This window comes from Eschscholzia californica, unplaced genomic scaffold, assembly GCF_041429995.1.
Source record: "Eschscholzia californica isolate CP2 unplaced genomic scaffold, dmEscCali1.0.p SCAF_1, whole genome shotgun sequence".
In the NCBI taxonomy this organism is placed as follows: domain Eukaryota; kingdom Viridiplantae; phylum Streptophyta; class Magnoliopsida; order Ranunculales; family Papaveraceae; genus Eschscholzia; species Eschscholzia californica.
Genome location: NW_028238198.1, coordinates 753,627 through 770,308, shown reverse-complemented (window position 1 = coordinate 770,308; position 16,682 = coordinate 753,627). Strand labels below are relative to the sequence as shown.

The 16,682-nt window shown below is 38.5% G+C and overlaps 3 protein-coding genes across 8 annotated transcripts; 2 read left to right on the top strand and 1 right to left on the bottom strand.

Annotated features, from left to right (window-relative positions):
- Positions 1–921: 921 nt before the first annotated feature.
- LOC147562902 (RNA-binding (RRM/RBD/RNP motifs) family protein) lies at positions 922–5,026 on the top strand. 5 transcript variants are annotated; one of them, XR_015223061.1, is made up of 3 exons: positions 922–1,352; positions 1,806–3,799; positions 4,647–5,026. XR_015223061.1 is itself a non-coding variant. In XM_086632274.1 (2 exons), exon 2 carries the CDS (start codon positions 1,846–1,848, stop codon positions 3,715–3,717), a length of 1,872 nt encoding a protein of 623 aa, XP_086488400.1. In that variant the 5' UTR covers positions 1,212–1,352; positions 1,806–1,845; the 3' UTR covers positions 3,718–4,197. The 5 variants fall into 5 exon arrangements, 2 of the variants coding, with proteins under 2 accessions (XP_086488400.1, XP_086488415.1); XR_015223068.1 differs by having other exon boundaries at positions 1,044–1,327; XR_015223066.1 differs by having other exon boundaries at positions 1,350–1,640.
- A 1,921-nt stretch (positions 5,027–6,947) lies between these two features.
- Positions 6,948–11,126, top strand: LOC147562901 (T-complex protein 1 subunit epsilon). The gene is made up of 9 exons (XM_086632240.1): positions 6,948–7,466; positions 8,175–8,493; positions 8,585–8,933; positions 9,176–9,308; positions 9,397–9,449; positions 9,614–9,716; positions 9,809–9,975; positions 10,416–10,529; positions 10,669–11,126. The coding sequence occupies exons 1-9, from the start codon at positions 7,268–7,270 to the stop codon at positions 10,837–10,839; spliced, it is 1,608 nt and encodes a 535-aa protein (XP_086488366.1). The 5' UTR covers positions 6,948–7,267; the 3' UTR covers positions 10,840–11,126.
- A 620-nt stretch (positions 11,127–11,746) lies between these two features.
- On the bottom strand, positions 11,747–15,491 carry LOC147562900 (ultraviolet-B receptor UVR8-like). Of its 2 annotated transcripts, none has more exons than XM_086632251.1 (6): positions 15,205–15,491; positions 13,914–14,197; positions 13,462–13,811; positions 12,969–13,370; positions 12,465–12,849; positions 11,747–12,200 (listed from the first exon to the last, which is right to left on the bottom strand). In XM_086632251.1, the coding sequence occupies exons 2-6, from the start codon at positions 14,136–14,138 to the stop codon at positions 11,958–11,960; spliced, it is 1,605 nt and encodes a 534-aa protein (XP_086488377.1). In that variant the 5' UTR covers positions 14,139–14,197; positions 15,205–15,491; the 3' UTR covers positions 11,747–11,957. The 2 variants fall into 2 exon arrangements, with proteins under 2 accessions (XP_086488377.1, XP_086488386.1); XM_086632260.1 differs by having other exon boundaries at positions 14,797–15,487.
- Between the last annotated feature and the right edge of the window lie 1,191 nt (positions 15,492–16,682).

Genomic DNA, 16,682 nt, shown 5'->3' with positions numbered 1-16,682 from the left:
GATTATCAAGTAGTACCTGAATATTGTGGTCTGATAGCAAGTGTTTGTTGTAGTTGGGTTACCATAATAAGCAATAAGCTAATGTTGATGATCAATAGTATCTTAAGTAATATCCCCATTAATGAACTTTCACTTTAACTTCTAAGTAGCTATATATTACAACTCCTCTTCTTTCCCTCCAACACTCAACTGTTTATATAAGAGAGACAGAGAGAAGAAAGAGAGAGAGAGAATTCCAGAGAGAGATGATAACCTCATACCTCATAGGTGGAGTTGGAATGGTAGAGTATTGTTGGATGTTAAAAGAAGAGAACATTTATAGGTGTTTGTGCATATTGGAATATAACATGGCTGGATAAGTTCCTTTTTGTTTCTTTCTTTCCACCTAAATGTCTACTACTAATAGTAGACTAAGACCACCACCTCCTTCATTATATGGTTTAGGTAATCCCTCTCATGTGGAAAGGTAGGGTTATGGTTTTTAATCCTTATACCATATTTATGCATCAAGAAAACTAAAATGATATGATGCAACACAAGAATCATTACATAAACAACGAGGAATTTTGAGCATTTTATAGAGAGATATTGTGCGAAAATTTTGTACGTTCTATTTGATTTTAGCCTGCAAGTATCATCGATGGAAAGAAACCTAAGTGGCATTAAACTTCACCTTGATATAACTATCAACTCTTACAATAATTTTAAAAACTACGCGAAAAAGGTAACATAGTAGAACCATTACGGAAAGAAATTATTATTTATGTTATATGAGACGTTACCTAATCAACGATGATGCTTTGCCTGACCAAAATTCCAGTCGAATCTCTGCCAGGGTATTTGGCAGTTTCAGATTTAGTGAGAAAAAAACGTTGAATTTTCTGTCAATAGATCTCCACCAACCAAAATCCTGATAAAATCACTTTCTTTCTCTATATTTCAATCGACAAAGTACTAATGCTAGGATTCTACCAGAATTTTGGCTAGGCATTCACCATTTCTTGAAGTTACATAGCCCAATTGTTTTTTTTTTTTTGTTGAAGACATAGCCCAATTGGTTGATTGATATATTTCTTAATTTGATAGTACAAGACTACAAGCTTTCAAGCCAATTAAGAAAGAATTTTCATGTATTTTTCTACCGAAGGCCCTATAACCCATAAATCCAACACCCAGACATGAAAAAAAGAGAGTCTAGTTTGTAAGACCATGTCGTCTAATAGGCCATAATAAGAGTCTCAAACATGAAATAGCTGAAAAGAGTGTGGGAAAGCTTGAAAATCATTCTCGATCCACATCTATCTGTTGTCTTCTGGAGAAATCTCAGGTTACACCCAATCCCGATTTTCCTGGTAATAAGCTCCCGTTTTCTTAATTTTACTGATATTTCCTTTTATTCTATTACCCTTTTCTCATCTGTGATTATTGAGGATTCAAATCTCATTTTTCTGATGGTTTTTTTACAACATCATGAGTTGAGTTACCTCAGTTTCTGATGATTTTAATGTGTGGGTTGTTGGAGATTCATCATTTTCTTGTATATTTATGATATGGGTATTGAAGATCCATGAACTTTGTTTGAGTTTACTGTTTGGGTATCTTGAGATTTTGTAGTTTTTGTTGTTTTCTGGTTTGGGGAGGTAAGATCTTCCCATTTGAAGGTTGATTTTTGTTATACATATCCATGTTTTTTGAAATCTTCAGCTTTTTTTTTTTTTTTTTTGTGGGAATTCTGCTTATATCATCATCTTAGAGTTGTTAATCTTTTTTTAGGTTTGCTATCTCTAATTTTGTTCTATAATTAGGTCATTATTGGAGACATTTGGATCTCCTGGTGGCAGCCAAATGGATCCAATGTCTGAAGAACAGTTGGATTATGGAGATGAGGAGTATGGCAGTCAGAAAATGCAGTATCAAGGTGGTGGAACAATTCCTGCACTTGCAGAGGAGGATCTTATAGGAGAAGACGATGAGTATGATGATCTCTATAATGATGTTAATGTTGGTGAGGGTTTCATGCAGATGCAGCAATCAAAGGCACCGACTTCAGTCGGAGGTGTTAATGGTGGACTTGCTAACACGAAGACGGAGGTCTCTGGTTCAAGGGTTCCTGAAGCTGGTCCTTCTCCGCAGGTAAAAGTTCCCGGAGTTGGGCAGGGAAGTGGTGATTACTCAAATGGGGTTCAGCAAACAGGAAGGTCTATGGAGATTGCTCTAAATGCACAAGTTGGAAATTCGGGTTTTCAAGGATCGGCACCAATGCTTCCCAAACATGGGGGTGATCTTAATCAGATGCAAGGAAAGTTTCCCACTTCCTCTCCGTTGTTATCCGATCCAGTCACTGACGGTTCTAGAACTACCTCACAAATGCCGATAAATCGAGTGCCTGTGAACCGTCCGGTTGTAGGCGAAAATCCTAGTCGTCCAGCAGCAGAAAATGGTGCAACCATGCTTTTTGTTGGAGAATTGCATTGGTGGACTACTGATGCAGAGCTTGAAGGAGTGTTATCCCAGTATGGTAGGGTGAAGGAGATAAAATTCTTCGATGAAAGAGCTAGTGGAAAATCCAAAGGGTATTGTCAAGTTGAGTTCTATGAATCTGGTGCTGCAGCTGCTTGTAAAGAAGGGATGAATGGCTATGTTTTCAATGGGCGTGCTTGTGTTGTAACCTTTGCTTCTCCACAAAGTTTGAAGCAGATGGGAGCTTCTTATATGAACAAAACACCAGTACAGGCCCAGACTCAGCCACAGGGAAGGAGGGTCATGAATGACAGCGGTGGGAGGGGTGGTGGTACAAATTTTCCTAGTGGTGCAGATAATGGGAGGAATTTCGGTAAGGTTGGGTGGGGACGAGGTGGACAGGGAATGCTTAGTAGAGGTCAAATGGGTGGAATGGTTAGAGGGAGAGGGGCAATTGGACCAAACAACATGATGGGCAATACCGGCGGGATTGGGGGTGGTGCTGCAATTGGGGGGAACCCTTTCGGACAAGGCATTGGAGGTCCTGCAATGGGAGGACCAGCTGGTGGATTGATGCATCCTCAAAATATGATGGGCGTGGGGTTTGATCCAACTTATATGGGTCGAGGAGGCGGCTATGGAGGATTTGCTGGTCCGGCTTTTCCTGGAATGATGCCTCAGTTTCCAGGTTTTAATGCGATGGCTCTTCCTGGTGTTGCACCACATGTAAACCCTGCTTTCTTTGCCCGCGGAGTATCTGCAAATGCTATGGGAATGATGGGTAGCACAGGAATGGAGGGACAACACCCAGGGATGTGGAGTAATCCAATGATGGGTGGATGGGGTGGAGAGGAACAGGGCAGAAGGACAAGGGAGTCAAGCTATGCCGGTGATGATGGAGCATCTAATTATGGGTATGGAGATGCAAGCCAAGAACGTGGAGGAAAGTCAAATCCCGCTCCAACGAGGGAGAGGCCTCCTGAGCGTGATTTGTCAGGGAATTCTGAAAGGAGGCATAATGATGAGAGGGAACAAGAGTGGGACAGGTCTGATAGGGATGCCCGTTATAGGGACGAAAAAATTGGGCACAGAGAGCAGCGACAGAGGGAGCGTGATTTGGATAATGAGGAAGACTGGGATAGAGGACAGCCCACTTCAAGATCTCGGAGCAAATCGTATATGATGCAGGAAGAGGATCACAGGTCTCGATCAAGGGATGCTGATTATGGAAAGAGACGACGTCTGCCATCAGAGTGACACTCATTTGACTTTTCATGCTCCAGGTGGCTGCAACTGCATCCACCATCGCCCTATCTGATTTCTTGGTGTTATAAAAAAAGTAAGTACTTTGACTCGTGCAGTTGGTAGAAATTCATTCCCTCTACTCCGTATTGCTTCCTAGAGGACGTTCTTAGACGCACCAAGTGGGCTTAAAGCGATTACTATCTTATTAGTAGCATACACTGAGAACTTAATGGTTTGGGATTTGGATATATTATCCTGCAGCTTGCTCTTCCGCCAGTTCTACATAATCCTACTACCTATCCTTTTTGTGTGGGACTTGTGTTTTACTGGGGAAGACTGGTAGATACACTAAAAAACATCTTTGTTGTTTTATATATACATGTGTGTGCAATAAATATTACATATATTAACATGCTTGCCTATATTGTCATTGGCGAAAACTTCGTTATTATTAAATGCTGTTCGAAATGGAAACTTATATTTACCGCTCAATGTTCTGGACTTCTGATTTAGCTTGGAAATCTAATTTAACAATTCTTCGGTCATGGTCATGACAATTATTACTTAATTCCGGATATTCTTATATTTAAATGCGACTTTAACTACAAAAGTAATTTTTGTTTTCTACTAGAGTCTGTTCTCCATTGTGTAAGTTGATATCTTGAGTTGAAGGACTATGACCAAACTCTTGGGTCTAATATCTTTGTGCGACTAAGTTGTTGAGTTTATGGAGTCCGAGTTATTAGCAAGTTATTTAGGTCTTAGCTTTGGTGTTTGTTATGGTTGGGCGGTTCTTGCTTGTTTAAGAGTTAGGACCATGATTTCTTAGTGGTAGTGCTTCCATTTCTGTATCTTTGCTAGTTTGTCTTTTGCTGATTCTTTAAACAGGTGTATGATTCTTTCTGATTTTAATGTCGGATTCTTTTTATCATCATATCCAGGGAACTGGAGCAGACGATTCCTTTAAATTATGATTAAGTCAGTTTATATTGATTACCTAGAAGAAGATGAGTTTGGATTTGGTGCTTCCATTGGATTTCTCATATGGATTATTGTGTAATGGTGTTAGCCTCCATATGTATGTTATCGTATAAACAATAGTGTTATTGTATATCACATGTCAATAAAAGTTGACATGGAATTCATTTTGTAAAGACCTGGCTAGTATCTTAGGATTTGCATTGTTACACCTTTTCACTTTTTATGTACTTTCTTTTTTTTCGATTCTGAGTTTGTAAATTTTCGTGCTGCTGTCCTTAAAAGACTGTAAGTTTGTACGCGCGCTCATATATATATAATATATGTAATCATGTTAGCTCAATGTTAGGGTCGAGTTGTATATACACCATGACAGGGGGGATTCCCATTCTTTGTAATTTCACCCCCATAAGAAGATAGATAGTTCTGATTCATTTTTGGTAGTAAGACATATGTTGGGAGATTTGAAGTGCTGAAGGAAGGTTTCATATGCTCTGCTGAGACTTGGAAAGTCTGGTTCTAGGGTCTGACGGCAAAAGGGTCTACCTCCCTCGTGCTGTAAATCAAATTGCGTTTTCTTGTTCTTTTCGATATTATGTTTTCTGTCTTTTCGGCAATGGGTTTATCATATTCAGTTGGTCGGAGTTGTTAGGATCGATCGCTATAGGTATAATACAAGCTTGTGTCCCCTGCTGTATCTGTAATCATGTAAAGTTTTTGTTTTCGTGTACTCCGGGGTTTGTACTTTGTTCAAAAATTTCTTGTTGTAATAGCGAAAGGAATTTCCCTTCATTATGAATTCGATTTCATTTTGTAACAACTTGCTCCCGTAAAGGAACGTAAGTTCTTCACTGTCCTGGGTTATCGATGAACAAAAGATCTGCTGATGTTTTGAGGCTTGGAAGAGCTACTAGGTTCATGTCTGATGGAACTTAGCCCACATAGTGTTCTGCTTGATGCAAAATCGCTTCTGTATCAGATATGTTTACTTTCTTGTTTTTCTGCAATTGTTTGCATGTGTTCTCGAGTCGTGTACAGATTTAAGTCATGTTCTTCGCTTCGCTTTGTTTTGTTAGTGTATTAGTTGGGTTTGTAAGTGTAATTCTTGCAAATGGCGAGTTAAGAGTAACTCGTGATTGTGTTTCATTGTCTTCCTTGTCTCTGTAATGTGCCGATCCACCCGAGTTAGGAGTTGTATACTGATGTGATATCTGTTCCCAAGTTTTACTGTGATTTACCTCTTGTTGGGAGAGAGAAAGAAACTTATATTCCTGCCTCAAAGCGGATAACAACTTTGTCTCGTATTCGAAAAAGTAGTATATAGTTCAGATAGTTTTTTTTTTCTTACTAGGTTGAAATTGGGGTTCATATGTAATTGGTGTTATTTACTAATTTGTTGCTCTTGGTGTTCTCTTCCCTTGCTCTTTTTTTTGGGAATGTGTTGTTTTTGTGCTTCTGTTCTGGAATATCACTTAGAAAAAGACCAATTAAGGTTTTCTTTTTAAATTGTGTTGCTCATAGAAACAATCTTATACATCACATGCATAAGTTCTCATAGTCATAACTAGGGTACAAAATCAAAGACACAAATTTTAACTTGACATAACTTCTAGGTTTACTAATACTTTATATCAAAGGAATTGGATACATAGTAAGGACATAATATGCTCATAAATTTCATTGATCAACATAATATGTTGATGAGTTCAACAAAAAAAAAAAAACATAATATGTTGATTTTTCAACAAAAAAAAAGAACATCATATGCATCTTATTTAGTGCCTAAAAATTATGCGACAACTTCTACGATAAAGGGAGATTTGGTGTTTGGACCCGAGATCCTGAAACCCTCCAGAACATCTGGGTCCGAAGAGAAAACATACAATACGAAGCCCGAGACCGGCCTGCCCTATGCGGGCTTTGTGCCCATGTCAGGCTTTGCCCAAGAAAATTTTGGTTTTTGCCTGGCCCGAACCCTCCTGCCAAGTCTATTGTTCTTTGATATTAGCTACCGAAACCTTGGCCGTAAGTGCCCATGGGCCCTTGAGCCCGACCGATTCCCACCCCTAAGGAGATGAGGGACGGGTGGCTTAATAGCAGAGTGAAGGGCCCCGCCTATAGAACTTATCAAGGCGATCCTGTGTCAGCCCATCACCACCCTGATGAGGGCTGACCACAACCCGAGAAAGAGAACCCGAAGTTCAGATTTTAGGTATCTGATAAATCTTGAAGATAAAATACCTTCTCCGACCATCGAACTCCCCACAGGACACAACCTCGTGGACTTAAAAGAGGAGGGAGATGCAAACTGCTGGACTAATAAAAGTCGCTTTGTGGCTTAGCAGGGGGTTGAGGGGTCGCCTATAGCGGTAAAAGAGAAGGCAAAAAACAGAACCCGGGAAAATTGAGGGCATCAATCAACTAGAGCTCTACTTTTAAAATCGAGACCCTGGAAGTTTCAGATTTACTCATTAGGTTTTCCTTTCTTCTAACACATCCATCATCTTCTTCCTTTCTTTCTTTCTTTCTCTCTCTAGAAGCTGTCTAGTACTGAGAGTAGTAGTAGTCGACTGAAAGTGAAAAGATGGCGTTGGCCTTCGATGATTACGGGAGACCATTCATAATATTAAGGGAACAAGAACAGAAGAGTAGATTGAAAGGTTTAGATGCACAAAAAGCTAACATTTCTGCTGGTAAAGCCGTCGCTCGTATCCTCAGGACTTCTCTCGGTCCTAAGGGTATGGACAAGATCCTCCAGAGCCCTGACGGCGATGTCACCATTAGTAAGTTCCCCTCTCTCTCTCTATCTATCTATCTATCTATCTTTTGATCCATGTATCTTTCTTATAGGGTACTACTACTTCATTTATTCCAGAGATCCCTCTTAATTACAGTATAAACATACCTATGATTTGAGTTTCCGACGAGTATACCAGTAAAGGGTTGCTTCATTTGATCGGGTAAACTATAGTAATAGAGCTTGTTCTGGTTGTGGGTGAGAGATGTAAACAAGTGATAAAGGTTTGATTTTTTGCCTTAGATTTAAGTTTCTGGTGAGTATACCAGAAAAGGGTTGTTCTATTTGATTGGGAAAAGTATTATAAAGCTTGTTCTGGTTGTGGGTAAGAGATGACAACAAGTGATTTTGATTATTCACGATTTTGTTCTGGTTTAATAATTTTTTTTAGATCTAGGATTGATTTTTTTTCCATTTCGATCTGATATGGTCTTGTTAGATTCTTAACTTTTAGCTCTAGAAGTGTTCATTTTGTATATGTTTTCGATTAAAAAGTTTGTGTTGGAATAGAGGGGAGAAGAAGCTGAAGCTGATTTACTACTCCGTCACCCCCATTCTTGCTGTGTTAAGGAACTGTTATTAAGGGTTTACTTCTCACCAAGATATGAGCTCGTAAAACTTACAGTTCCATGCAGTTAATGGTGCTCGTTATTGTTTTTCTGACTTAGTTATTCTGATTGTTTACTCGTTTCAGCAAATGATGGTGCAACAATCTTGGAGCTGATGGATGTTGACAATCAAATAGCAAAGTTGATGGTTGATTTATCCCAGAGTCAGGACTATGAGATTGGTGATGGCACAACCGGAGTCGTCGTTATGGCTGGTGCACTTTTGGAACAAGCTGAGCATCTATTAGAACGTGGTATTCATCCTGTCCGAGTCGCAGAGGGCTATGAGATGGCTTCCAGGGTAGCTGTTGAGCATTTGGAGCGTATCTCTAACAAGTTCAATTTTAGTGCTTCAGACATAGAACCTTTGGTCCAGACTTGCATGACCACTTTATCCTCAAAGATGTAAGTTTATTTACATTGATCTTTCAGATTTCCGAAATAGTATCTCCTAGCTGCTAATTCCCTTTTCTAACCGTTCCTCGTCGTATTACAGTGTAAATCGATGCAAGCGCAGTTTAGCTGAGATTGCTGTTAGGGCTGTTCTGGCTGTTGCAGATTTAGAAAGGAAGGATGTCAATCTGGACATGATCAAAGTAGAGGGGAAAGTTGGCGGAAAGTTGGAAGACACTGAGCTAATTTATGGAATTACCGTGGACAAGGATATGAGCCATCCCCAAATGCCCAAGGAAATTCGAGATGCAAACATTGCTATCTTGACTTGCCCATTTGAGCCACCGAAACCCAAGACTAAGCATAAGGTTGACATTGACTCCGTGGAGAAATTCCAAACTTTACGTCTGCAAGAGCAGAAGTACTTCGATGATATGGTTCAAAAGTGCAAGGTAAGGTTATAAATATAGTTATAAGTCCTTAAACATCTAGAAGAATCAATTGCCGAGCAACACAAAATAAACCTATTTATCTTTAATTTTTTTTCACATTGTGTAGTGTGCTAACTAGTATACCTCGAGCAATTTTGAATGAACTTCTCTTACTATTGATGTCTTTGTTGTCCCGGACTTTTGTTGATCCGATAGGGAAATTCTCCATCTTTTCCCCTCATCTATATTTGAAAAACTTACAGGATGTTGGTGCAACCCTAGTTATCTGTCAATGGGGGTTCGATGATGAAGCAAATCATTTATTGATGCACCGCAATTTGCCTGCCGTGAGATGGGTCGGTGGAGTAGAACTAGAGTTGATTGCAATAGCTACTGGTTAGTATGAGCTAAGTTCTGTATTACTTGTCAGATTTTCTCAGTTATTATACATTTTCCACTTATACGTGGTATATTCTCCCTCTAGGTGGAAGGATTGTGCCAAGGTTCCAAGAGTTAACAACAGAAAAGCTGGGGAAGGTATTTCCTTTTTATTTCTACTTTGTGATTAATTTTATAATTTAGGGTTTCTACTGCTGTTTACATTTTGCTGAGTTGTTTTACCATAATAATAAAGCCTCTCTTTCGGTGTATAATTGTTCCTATCAAGTATTCATCTGATGTTACTTACTCTTTCTGTTCAGGCTGGTTTAGTTAGAGAGAAATCATTTGGGACAACCAAAGACCGGATGCTATACATTGAACACTGTGCAAATTCTAGGGCTGTAACTATATTTATCCGTGGTGGTAGGTTCATGCTTCCTTTTTCTTTCTGTAAATCTGTTTGAGTTTCTCACTTGCTTCCTATTACGAACTGACATGATGTGTTTGTTGGTTAGGTAACAAAATGATGATAGAGGAAACAAAACGCAGTCTTCATGATGCTCTCTGTGTTGCTAGAAATCTAATCCGCAACAACTCTATTGTTTATGGTGGTGGATCGGCTGAGATCTCTTGCTCCATTGCTGTAGAGGCAGCTGCAGACAAGTATCCTGGAGTTGAGCAGGTACAACATTTAATTGTCTCTCTAGGCCCTTTGTGCAACAATTTTTTTTGTTCCGATACCCTCCACTAAAGTGGGACATTTTTCTTGCACTGACTAAACCAAGAAGTTTATGGGGTAGTCTGTTTAAGAGTTTCTGCATTTCTGAAACACATGACTTCAAAAAGTTCGAGTTACTTATGCGCATCCTTCAGTAAAATTATAGCACAAGTGGACAACATACTTCGTTCACTGTAAATTGTAAATGATCAATCTACCATTTCGATTACTGTTTAGTACCTCACATCTAGTTTTATGTGATTTTCTGATAAATCCACATAACAAGTTAGTAAACTAATTCACACTCAAAACAAGGACGGGGTCGGAAACTTATTAGTTATTACTCTCTAGTATGCTATAAATGTGTATATAATTGGGTTTCTCTTTCTTTCTTCTGCTTGCAGTATGCTATAAGGGCATTTGCAGATGCTTTGGATTCTATCCCCATGGCATTAGCAGAGAATAGTGGACTTCAACCCATCGAAACTCTTTCTTTAGTCAAAGCTCAGCAGATCAAGGTAAATTCCCATCTTTTATTTTTACACTTTCTTATTATGAAGTATGAATTAGAACCACTTAAAGCGGGTCAAGAGAAAGTGATTTCATCATATATTTATTCGGACTATCTTAACCATACTTGATGTGGATTGGATGCAGGAAAACAACCCATGCTGCGGAATTGACTGCAATGATGTTGGTACTAATGACATGCGTGAACAGAATGTTTTCGAGACACTGATAGGAAAGCAACAACAGATCTTACTGGCCACACAAGTCGTCAAGATGATTCTCAAGATCGACGATGTTATCAGCCCATCAGAGTACTGATTAATCTCTTGAGCAACTTTTGTTCTTCAATCAAAAATTGTGTAACACTTTTAGCTTTATTCTCTGTTACTTAAAGAGATTGAAACCCCGCCCAGGCAACGATACGTTGTTAGGTATTTCCAGTCATTCAGAGTGCTTCAAGTTGAATTTTGCAAGAGTGAATAGTTTATTAGTTCTAGGGTTCTTACTTCTTAGTATATGATGGTTTGTGGTATTTGTTTATGTATGAACTGTCATCTACTTTTGTGAACACATTTGAGAGTTATTTGAGATCTATGTTTAGCTTAGTACCATTCCTAATTTATTTTTTGCCTGAAAATTTGATGATGGTCCGTTTAAAATCTCTGAGACCGGTTAAGTTTTATTTGCACATACCGCCTTCTTTCCCCCTTTCTTTGGCAAGCTTGACGATTACCACCGTGGCAAGCTCTATTGCCTCTCTACAACTACCCAAGAAATGAAGAAAGTAAACAATCGGTCAAAGCAATCGCAACGAATATAGAGATTAAAGTAGTTCGGTTGGTGAGATCTACTCCATGAGACCATGACGAACAATGACACGATGGTTTCAATTATGAATGAAGAACGGTTTACAAGATGTTTAGGGTTGCAGGTTGTATTACTCATTGCCTCTCTGTCTAAACCGAAATATTATGAATATCCTTAACATTAATAACCGCCATAAACACAAGCCCTGCCACGCGGACCCCTGCTTCTGAGATCAACACGCTCCGGTTAGATGTCTACCCATATCCAAGTCCCTTCAACAAACTTCAATATATCAACCCATATAATAAGCTTGAAGGGGATTTCCCTGTTGCATTCTTTCATGACCCAAAAACAAAAAGAGGCCAATACACTACTAAATCAGGTCAAAGCCAAAACAAAACCCACCAAAGAGAGCCTATTTGATGAAGTCAGAGCAATAAAGATGATCCATAAATTAATTTGTAGTCACAAATAAGTTAACATAAACCTTAGCAAAGTGTATCAATTGCATGAGATTTTCAAGAGCTACCCTTTCTTCTATGTACAAATAAACATGGAAACCCTAATAAACCGACTGAGAAATCAACAGAAACTATTTGAACTAACAAGTAGAGAACCAATATTCATCGCTAACTTAGATCAATATCAACCAGTTCTGGCTTCCCTCTTTCGCTTTGGTTGCCGACTAGTTCTACACCAAGCTGTCCTTTATCACCTGCACCGAACGCATAAAGCTTGCCCGACTCTGTCAGTGCAAATGTATGAGCATTCCAGTAAATCGAATTCGTGAGGCTGATCTGAACAACCCGTTCTTTTACTTGTTTTATCGATGTTACTATCTCCGGGCTTAAAACATTTGTATGCCTGTTTCCCTGTATATCACAAAAAAAGAATAATAAGTTATTTCAGACAAACTGTCTGACTGAAGCTGAAATTCTTATTCAGAGCTCATAGCCTGAAATAACCTTAAATAACAATTGTGCCCCTAACCAGAACAAGTAAGATTCAAGCGAGTCGGTTCATGACAATAGAAAAGAAACAAACACCACCTAAAAGGCTAAAACCACAAGGACGGGCAATATCGATTACCAAACAGTAAGTTTCAAACACATATTAGGAAGAGAAGAATGGCATACTTGTCCATCAGCTGCAGTGTTATGTCCAAGACTAGATGATTCGCCACAACCAAATGAATAGACATCGCCTTCTTGAGATACAACGAAGGTCGTGTAATCACCTGTAGCAACATGAACTGCTTTGACATTATTTAAGGATTCAATCACCTTTGGAGCTGATTCACATTCTTCGTTTCCATGACCTAAGCATCCATAACGACCCCACCCCCAAGTGCAGACACGGCCATCCCGTCCCACAACAGCAGCATGCCAAGCACCTGCTGCGACCACAACAGGCTGAATATTCAGGGTTTGGAACTGTTGTATCAATCGAGGATACCTCTCATCCGTTCTCGAACCATGTCCAAGCTTTCCTCCAAGACCACACCCAACAGAGTAAACAGACCTGATATTAATCGGAACAAGAAGATACAACTTAGATTTGAAGTCCGAAATATGACCAAGTATTAGTGATTAGTCCATTTGAGTCGATAAACGAAGTTACAATTATAAAGCAATACTTACATGCCATCAGATTGACAAGCAAGGGCTAAAAGGTAGCAATAACCAGCAGCAATTTGAACCACCGGAATGTTTTCTAATGCGCCTAAGAGAGGATAAGGCTCCATATCATTTGGGTCAGTTTGATGGCCAAGTTTAGCATCATTTCCCCAAGAAAATGTGTAAACCCTTCCCTCTCGAGAAAGAACACCAGTAAAGAAGTTTCCAATAGCAGCTTGAACCACAAATATCTTCTTTAAGGACTCAATTGGTCGTGGGGTAGTGACAAGCTTATCTCCTTGAGCCCCATACTCGGCTTCTCCGAAGGAGTCCTTGCCAAAGGCGTAAACTCGACCAGCATCACTTATCAGCATTGTCCTGCCAGCGCCAGCAGCGGCTTGGATGATCCGAATGCCTTGCAGTGATCTGCACCCGAGTAAATGGAATTCATCGATTAGTTACTCATAGATCATTATCAACTCCATTAATCACTTCAAGGACAAGAGAATTGTCTAGCCTGATTTGGCGAGGCCGCCATTCTTCTTCTAAGGTACCATGCCCAAGCTGCCCCGAGCTGTTAGAACCAAATGAATAAACAGACCCTTTTGTAGTCACAGCAATGCTATGACCTGGACCAGCTATTGCCTGTGATTTTTCTCTCCTGCAACAAGCTTCTCCTATCAGCAAAAACCTCAAGACCAACTTCCATGATCCCCCACATCTTTGTCTTAGAGCTTCTTGTTCATCAGCCTTCATAGGCTTAAATATGGCTCTTTTCTTGCACATATCAAGAGCAGCAAGCTCTGATATGGATAATCCATGATCAGGGGCAAAGTTTGCAGGTTGCCTAAAGAAAGAACAAGTTGCCTACCAAAACAAAACCCATGATAATTCAATCAACAGCATTATCAATTCTAGCATAACAAACAATGTCGACTAATTATAGAATGGAACAAAAGTTTAACTTGCCTCTAGTTTAGCAAGATCTTGAGGATCTAAATTGCAGCCAGTTAGGACATGGAGGACAATAGATGGATTAGCAGCTAAGGGGAATTCTCCAGGGATGGAATCACCAAAACAATGACGCTGTTGTCGTTGAAACGTCGGTGAAGGAGAGACAACAAGAGAAGCAATGGATTGGTCTACAATGTTATGGTATTGAATAGACGGGGTTCCACTCGATGTTGCATCCATAAGCACTGCTTAAAGTTTGCCAAGGCCGAACACTACTCAACGAAGTAGGATAATTTTAACTGCAGAATGACCATAACAGAACTTTATCACACTTCATTATTGAATCCTTCCAAACTGTCACAAAGTATTTCAAACTTAGAACTATAGAGTCCGTCGCGTGTGTGTGTGTGTATATATATGTGTGTATACAACGCAGAGAGCAACATTGGCAACAAAATTCACCTTATACAAACATCATCAAGCAAAAGACTCAAAGCATAAAAAAGAATAAATCTTCTTTCTTATTGAGTTCTGATTCAAATAACTCATAGGTTTTATAACAAATCTAATTGCATTTTAGACTTTAAAACATCCATTACCCAAATACATTTTCAGATGGAAATCAAATTATGGTAAGTTATAATCATGTAGATGGTATTTAACATGAAGTATAGTGGATCAAATCAACCATAACTCACTATAAACAGGAAATAAGATATATAAAGACTAATTAATCTCAAGTCAAAACAGACAAAATCCAACACAGTCAAAACCCCAAAACAAGGCTGAAATCAATGATATCATCATCATCAAACACATAAACATAAAGGGAAAGAAAAACAAAGGGTAGTCTTCAAGCAAAAGAGAAGAAGAAAGAAAAGAAAAGAATCTCCCGTACCAAAAAAAGAAGAACATCATTTTCTTCAATAATTCAGTCTGATTCAGAAGTCACCCATTAAAACCCAACATAGATAAGGCTTATATTAAAATAATATTATAACAAGAATGATACCAAAATCCAAAAATTAAAAGTGGGGTTACTAGATTTAACTCATTTTCACAAAGAAATCAAACAAAAACAAACAAACCCAGATTAAAAAAACTAGATTTTAGCATATCTAAGATCAAAAAAACCATAAAGATAGGAGATTTCAAACAATAAAGTTCACTAGATAATCAGTTCTCCTTAACTCCATGTAACCACCCATAAAAAAAAGGAAAGATTTGATTAAGAAGAAGAAACTCAATCATTGCATACATATCGAAACAGATCTCAAAAAAGATGAAAGTCAGAAATGAAAATTACATCTGAAAGATTAATTAAAATTATTCTTCTAAAATCCAACCGCATCAGTGAATGTCTTTTTCTCTATGAAAACAAGAGATTCTTAGCTGAAAATGAATGAGTGAATTAATCGATCATAACCCTTAATTTTGATTTTGATTTCACAAAATGGGTATCTTACAGAAATTGGAAATGATTTGAGGAACTTCAGAAATTGGTTTGGTTTTTTTTTTTTTTTTTTCTAATTGTTCTACTACTTGTGCGTGTCGTCTCCCTTTCCTATACGTTTTTAAAGGGATGAGGTGTCCTTCCTTTCCCAAATTCTCAATTATATACTCCACCTATATCTGCCACGTAAGCACCTCTTTCTTTTCACCATAGTTAAGAGCATCTCCAATGCACTTCTCAAAAAAAACTCTAATTGGCTTATGTGTTGAGTCTCAATTGAGATTTTGTTTCCTATGTGGCTAACTTGAGTGTCTCTAATTCAAGTCCTTCTCCAATGCAATACTCTAAAAAACTCTAATAGAGATACATGTCACACATACATTTAATAGAAAAAAGTGGTTGAGAAAGAAAGACTTTTTATTGGTCCAAAAATTAAATTTGATGACCAGGACACTTAAGACTCTCAAAAGAGATCTCAAAAATAGAGTTTCTAGTTGAGACATCTTAAAACTTAGAGCATCTCCAATGCAAAACTCAAAAAAATCTCTATTCATCCTATGTGTCAAGTTCCATTTGAGATTCTCACTCTTCGGTGGCGATAGTAGAGGTCCTCAATTTTTTTTTGTCTCCAATGCAAAACTCTAAACTTATCTTATTTACTTATGTGACATAGTTATTTTTGTAAATAAATAAGAAGTTATTTTAGAAAATATAAAAGACTCGATTTCTATTGGTTGAAAATCAAATATTGATGAGTTGGACAATTAGAGATATCTCAAGAGGACACTCTAGAAATAGAGTGTCCTCTTGAGATATCTCTATTCCACCCTCGACACGTCATCTTAGAGATCCAAATAGAGTGTTGCATTGGAGATGATTTTTAAGAAAAAACTCTAAAAATCCTAAGTGGCACTCAAAGTTTCTAAGATTGAGTGTTGCATTGGAGATGCTCTTAATGCTTCCTCATCATCTTAAGATCTCAATTGAGTTTTGCATTGGAGAGGTTTTTTCTCAAAAAAACTCTAAAGTCTTAGGTGGCACTTAAGATTTTAAGATTGAGTCTTGCATTGGAGATGCTCTAAAACTCAAACCAATTCCGTGCGAACCTAATCTCATTGTTAAAACAAAAAACCATAGTCAACAGTTGGTAGCCCAAGTGATTCAAAGGTGTGGACGTAAACTCCAGAACTTCCTGGAGGTCTCAGGTTCGAATCTCAAAGAAGGTGGAATCTTATGCCAAAGACATGTTGGGCTATAGGCCCGGTCTTGTTTCAGTTTGAGTAGACAGTTATTGAGCTTGTAACTACATACGTAGATCGTAGTCGACTTCC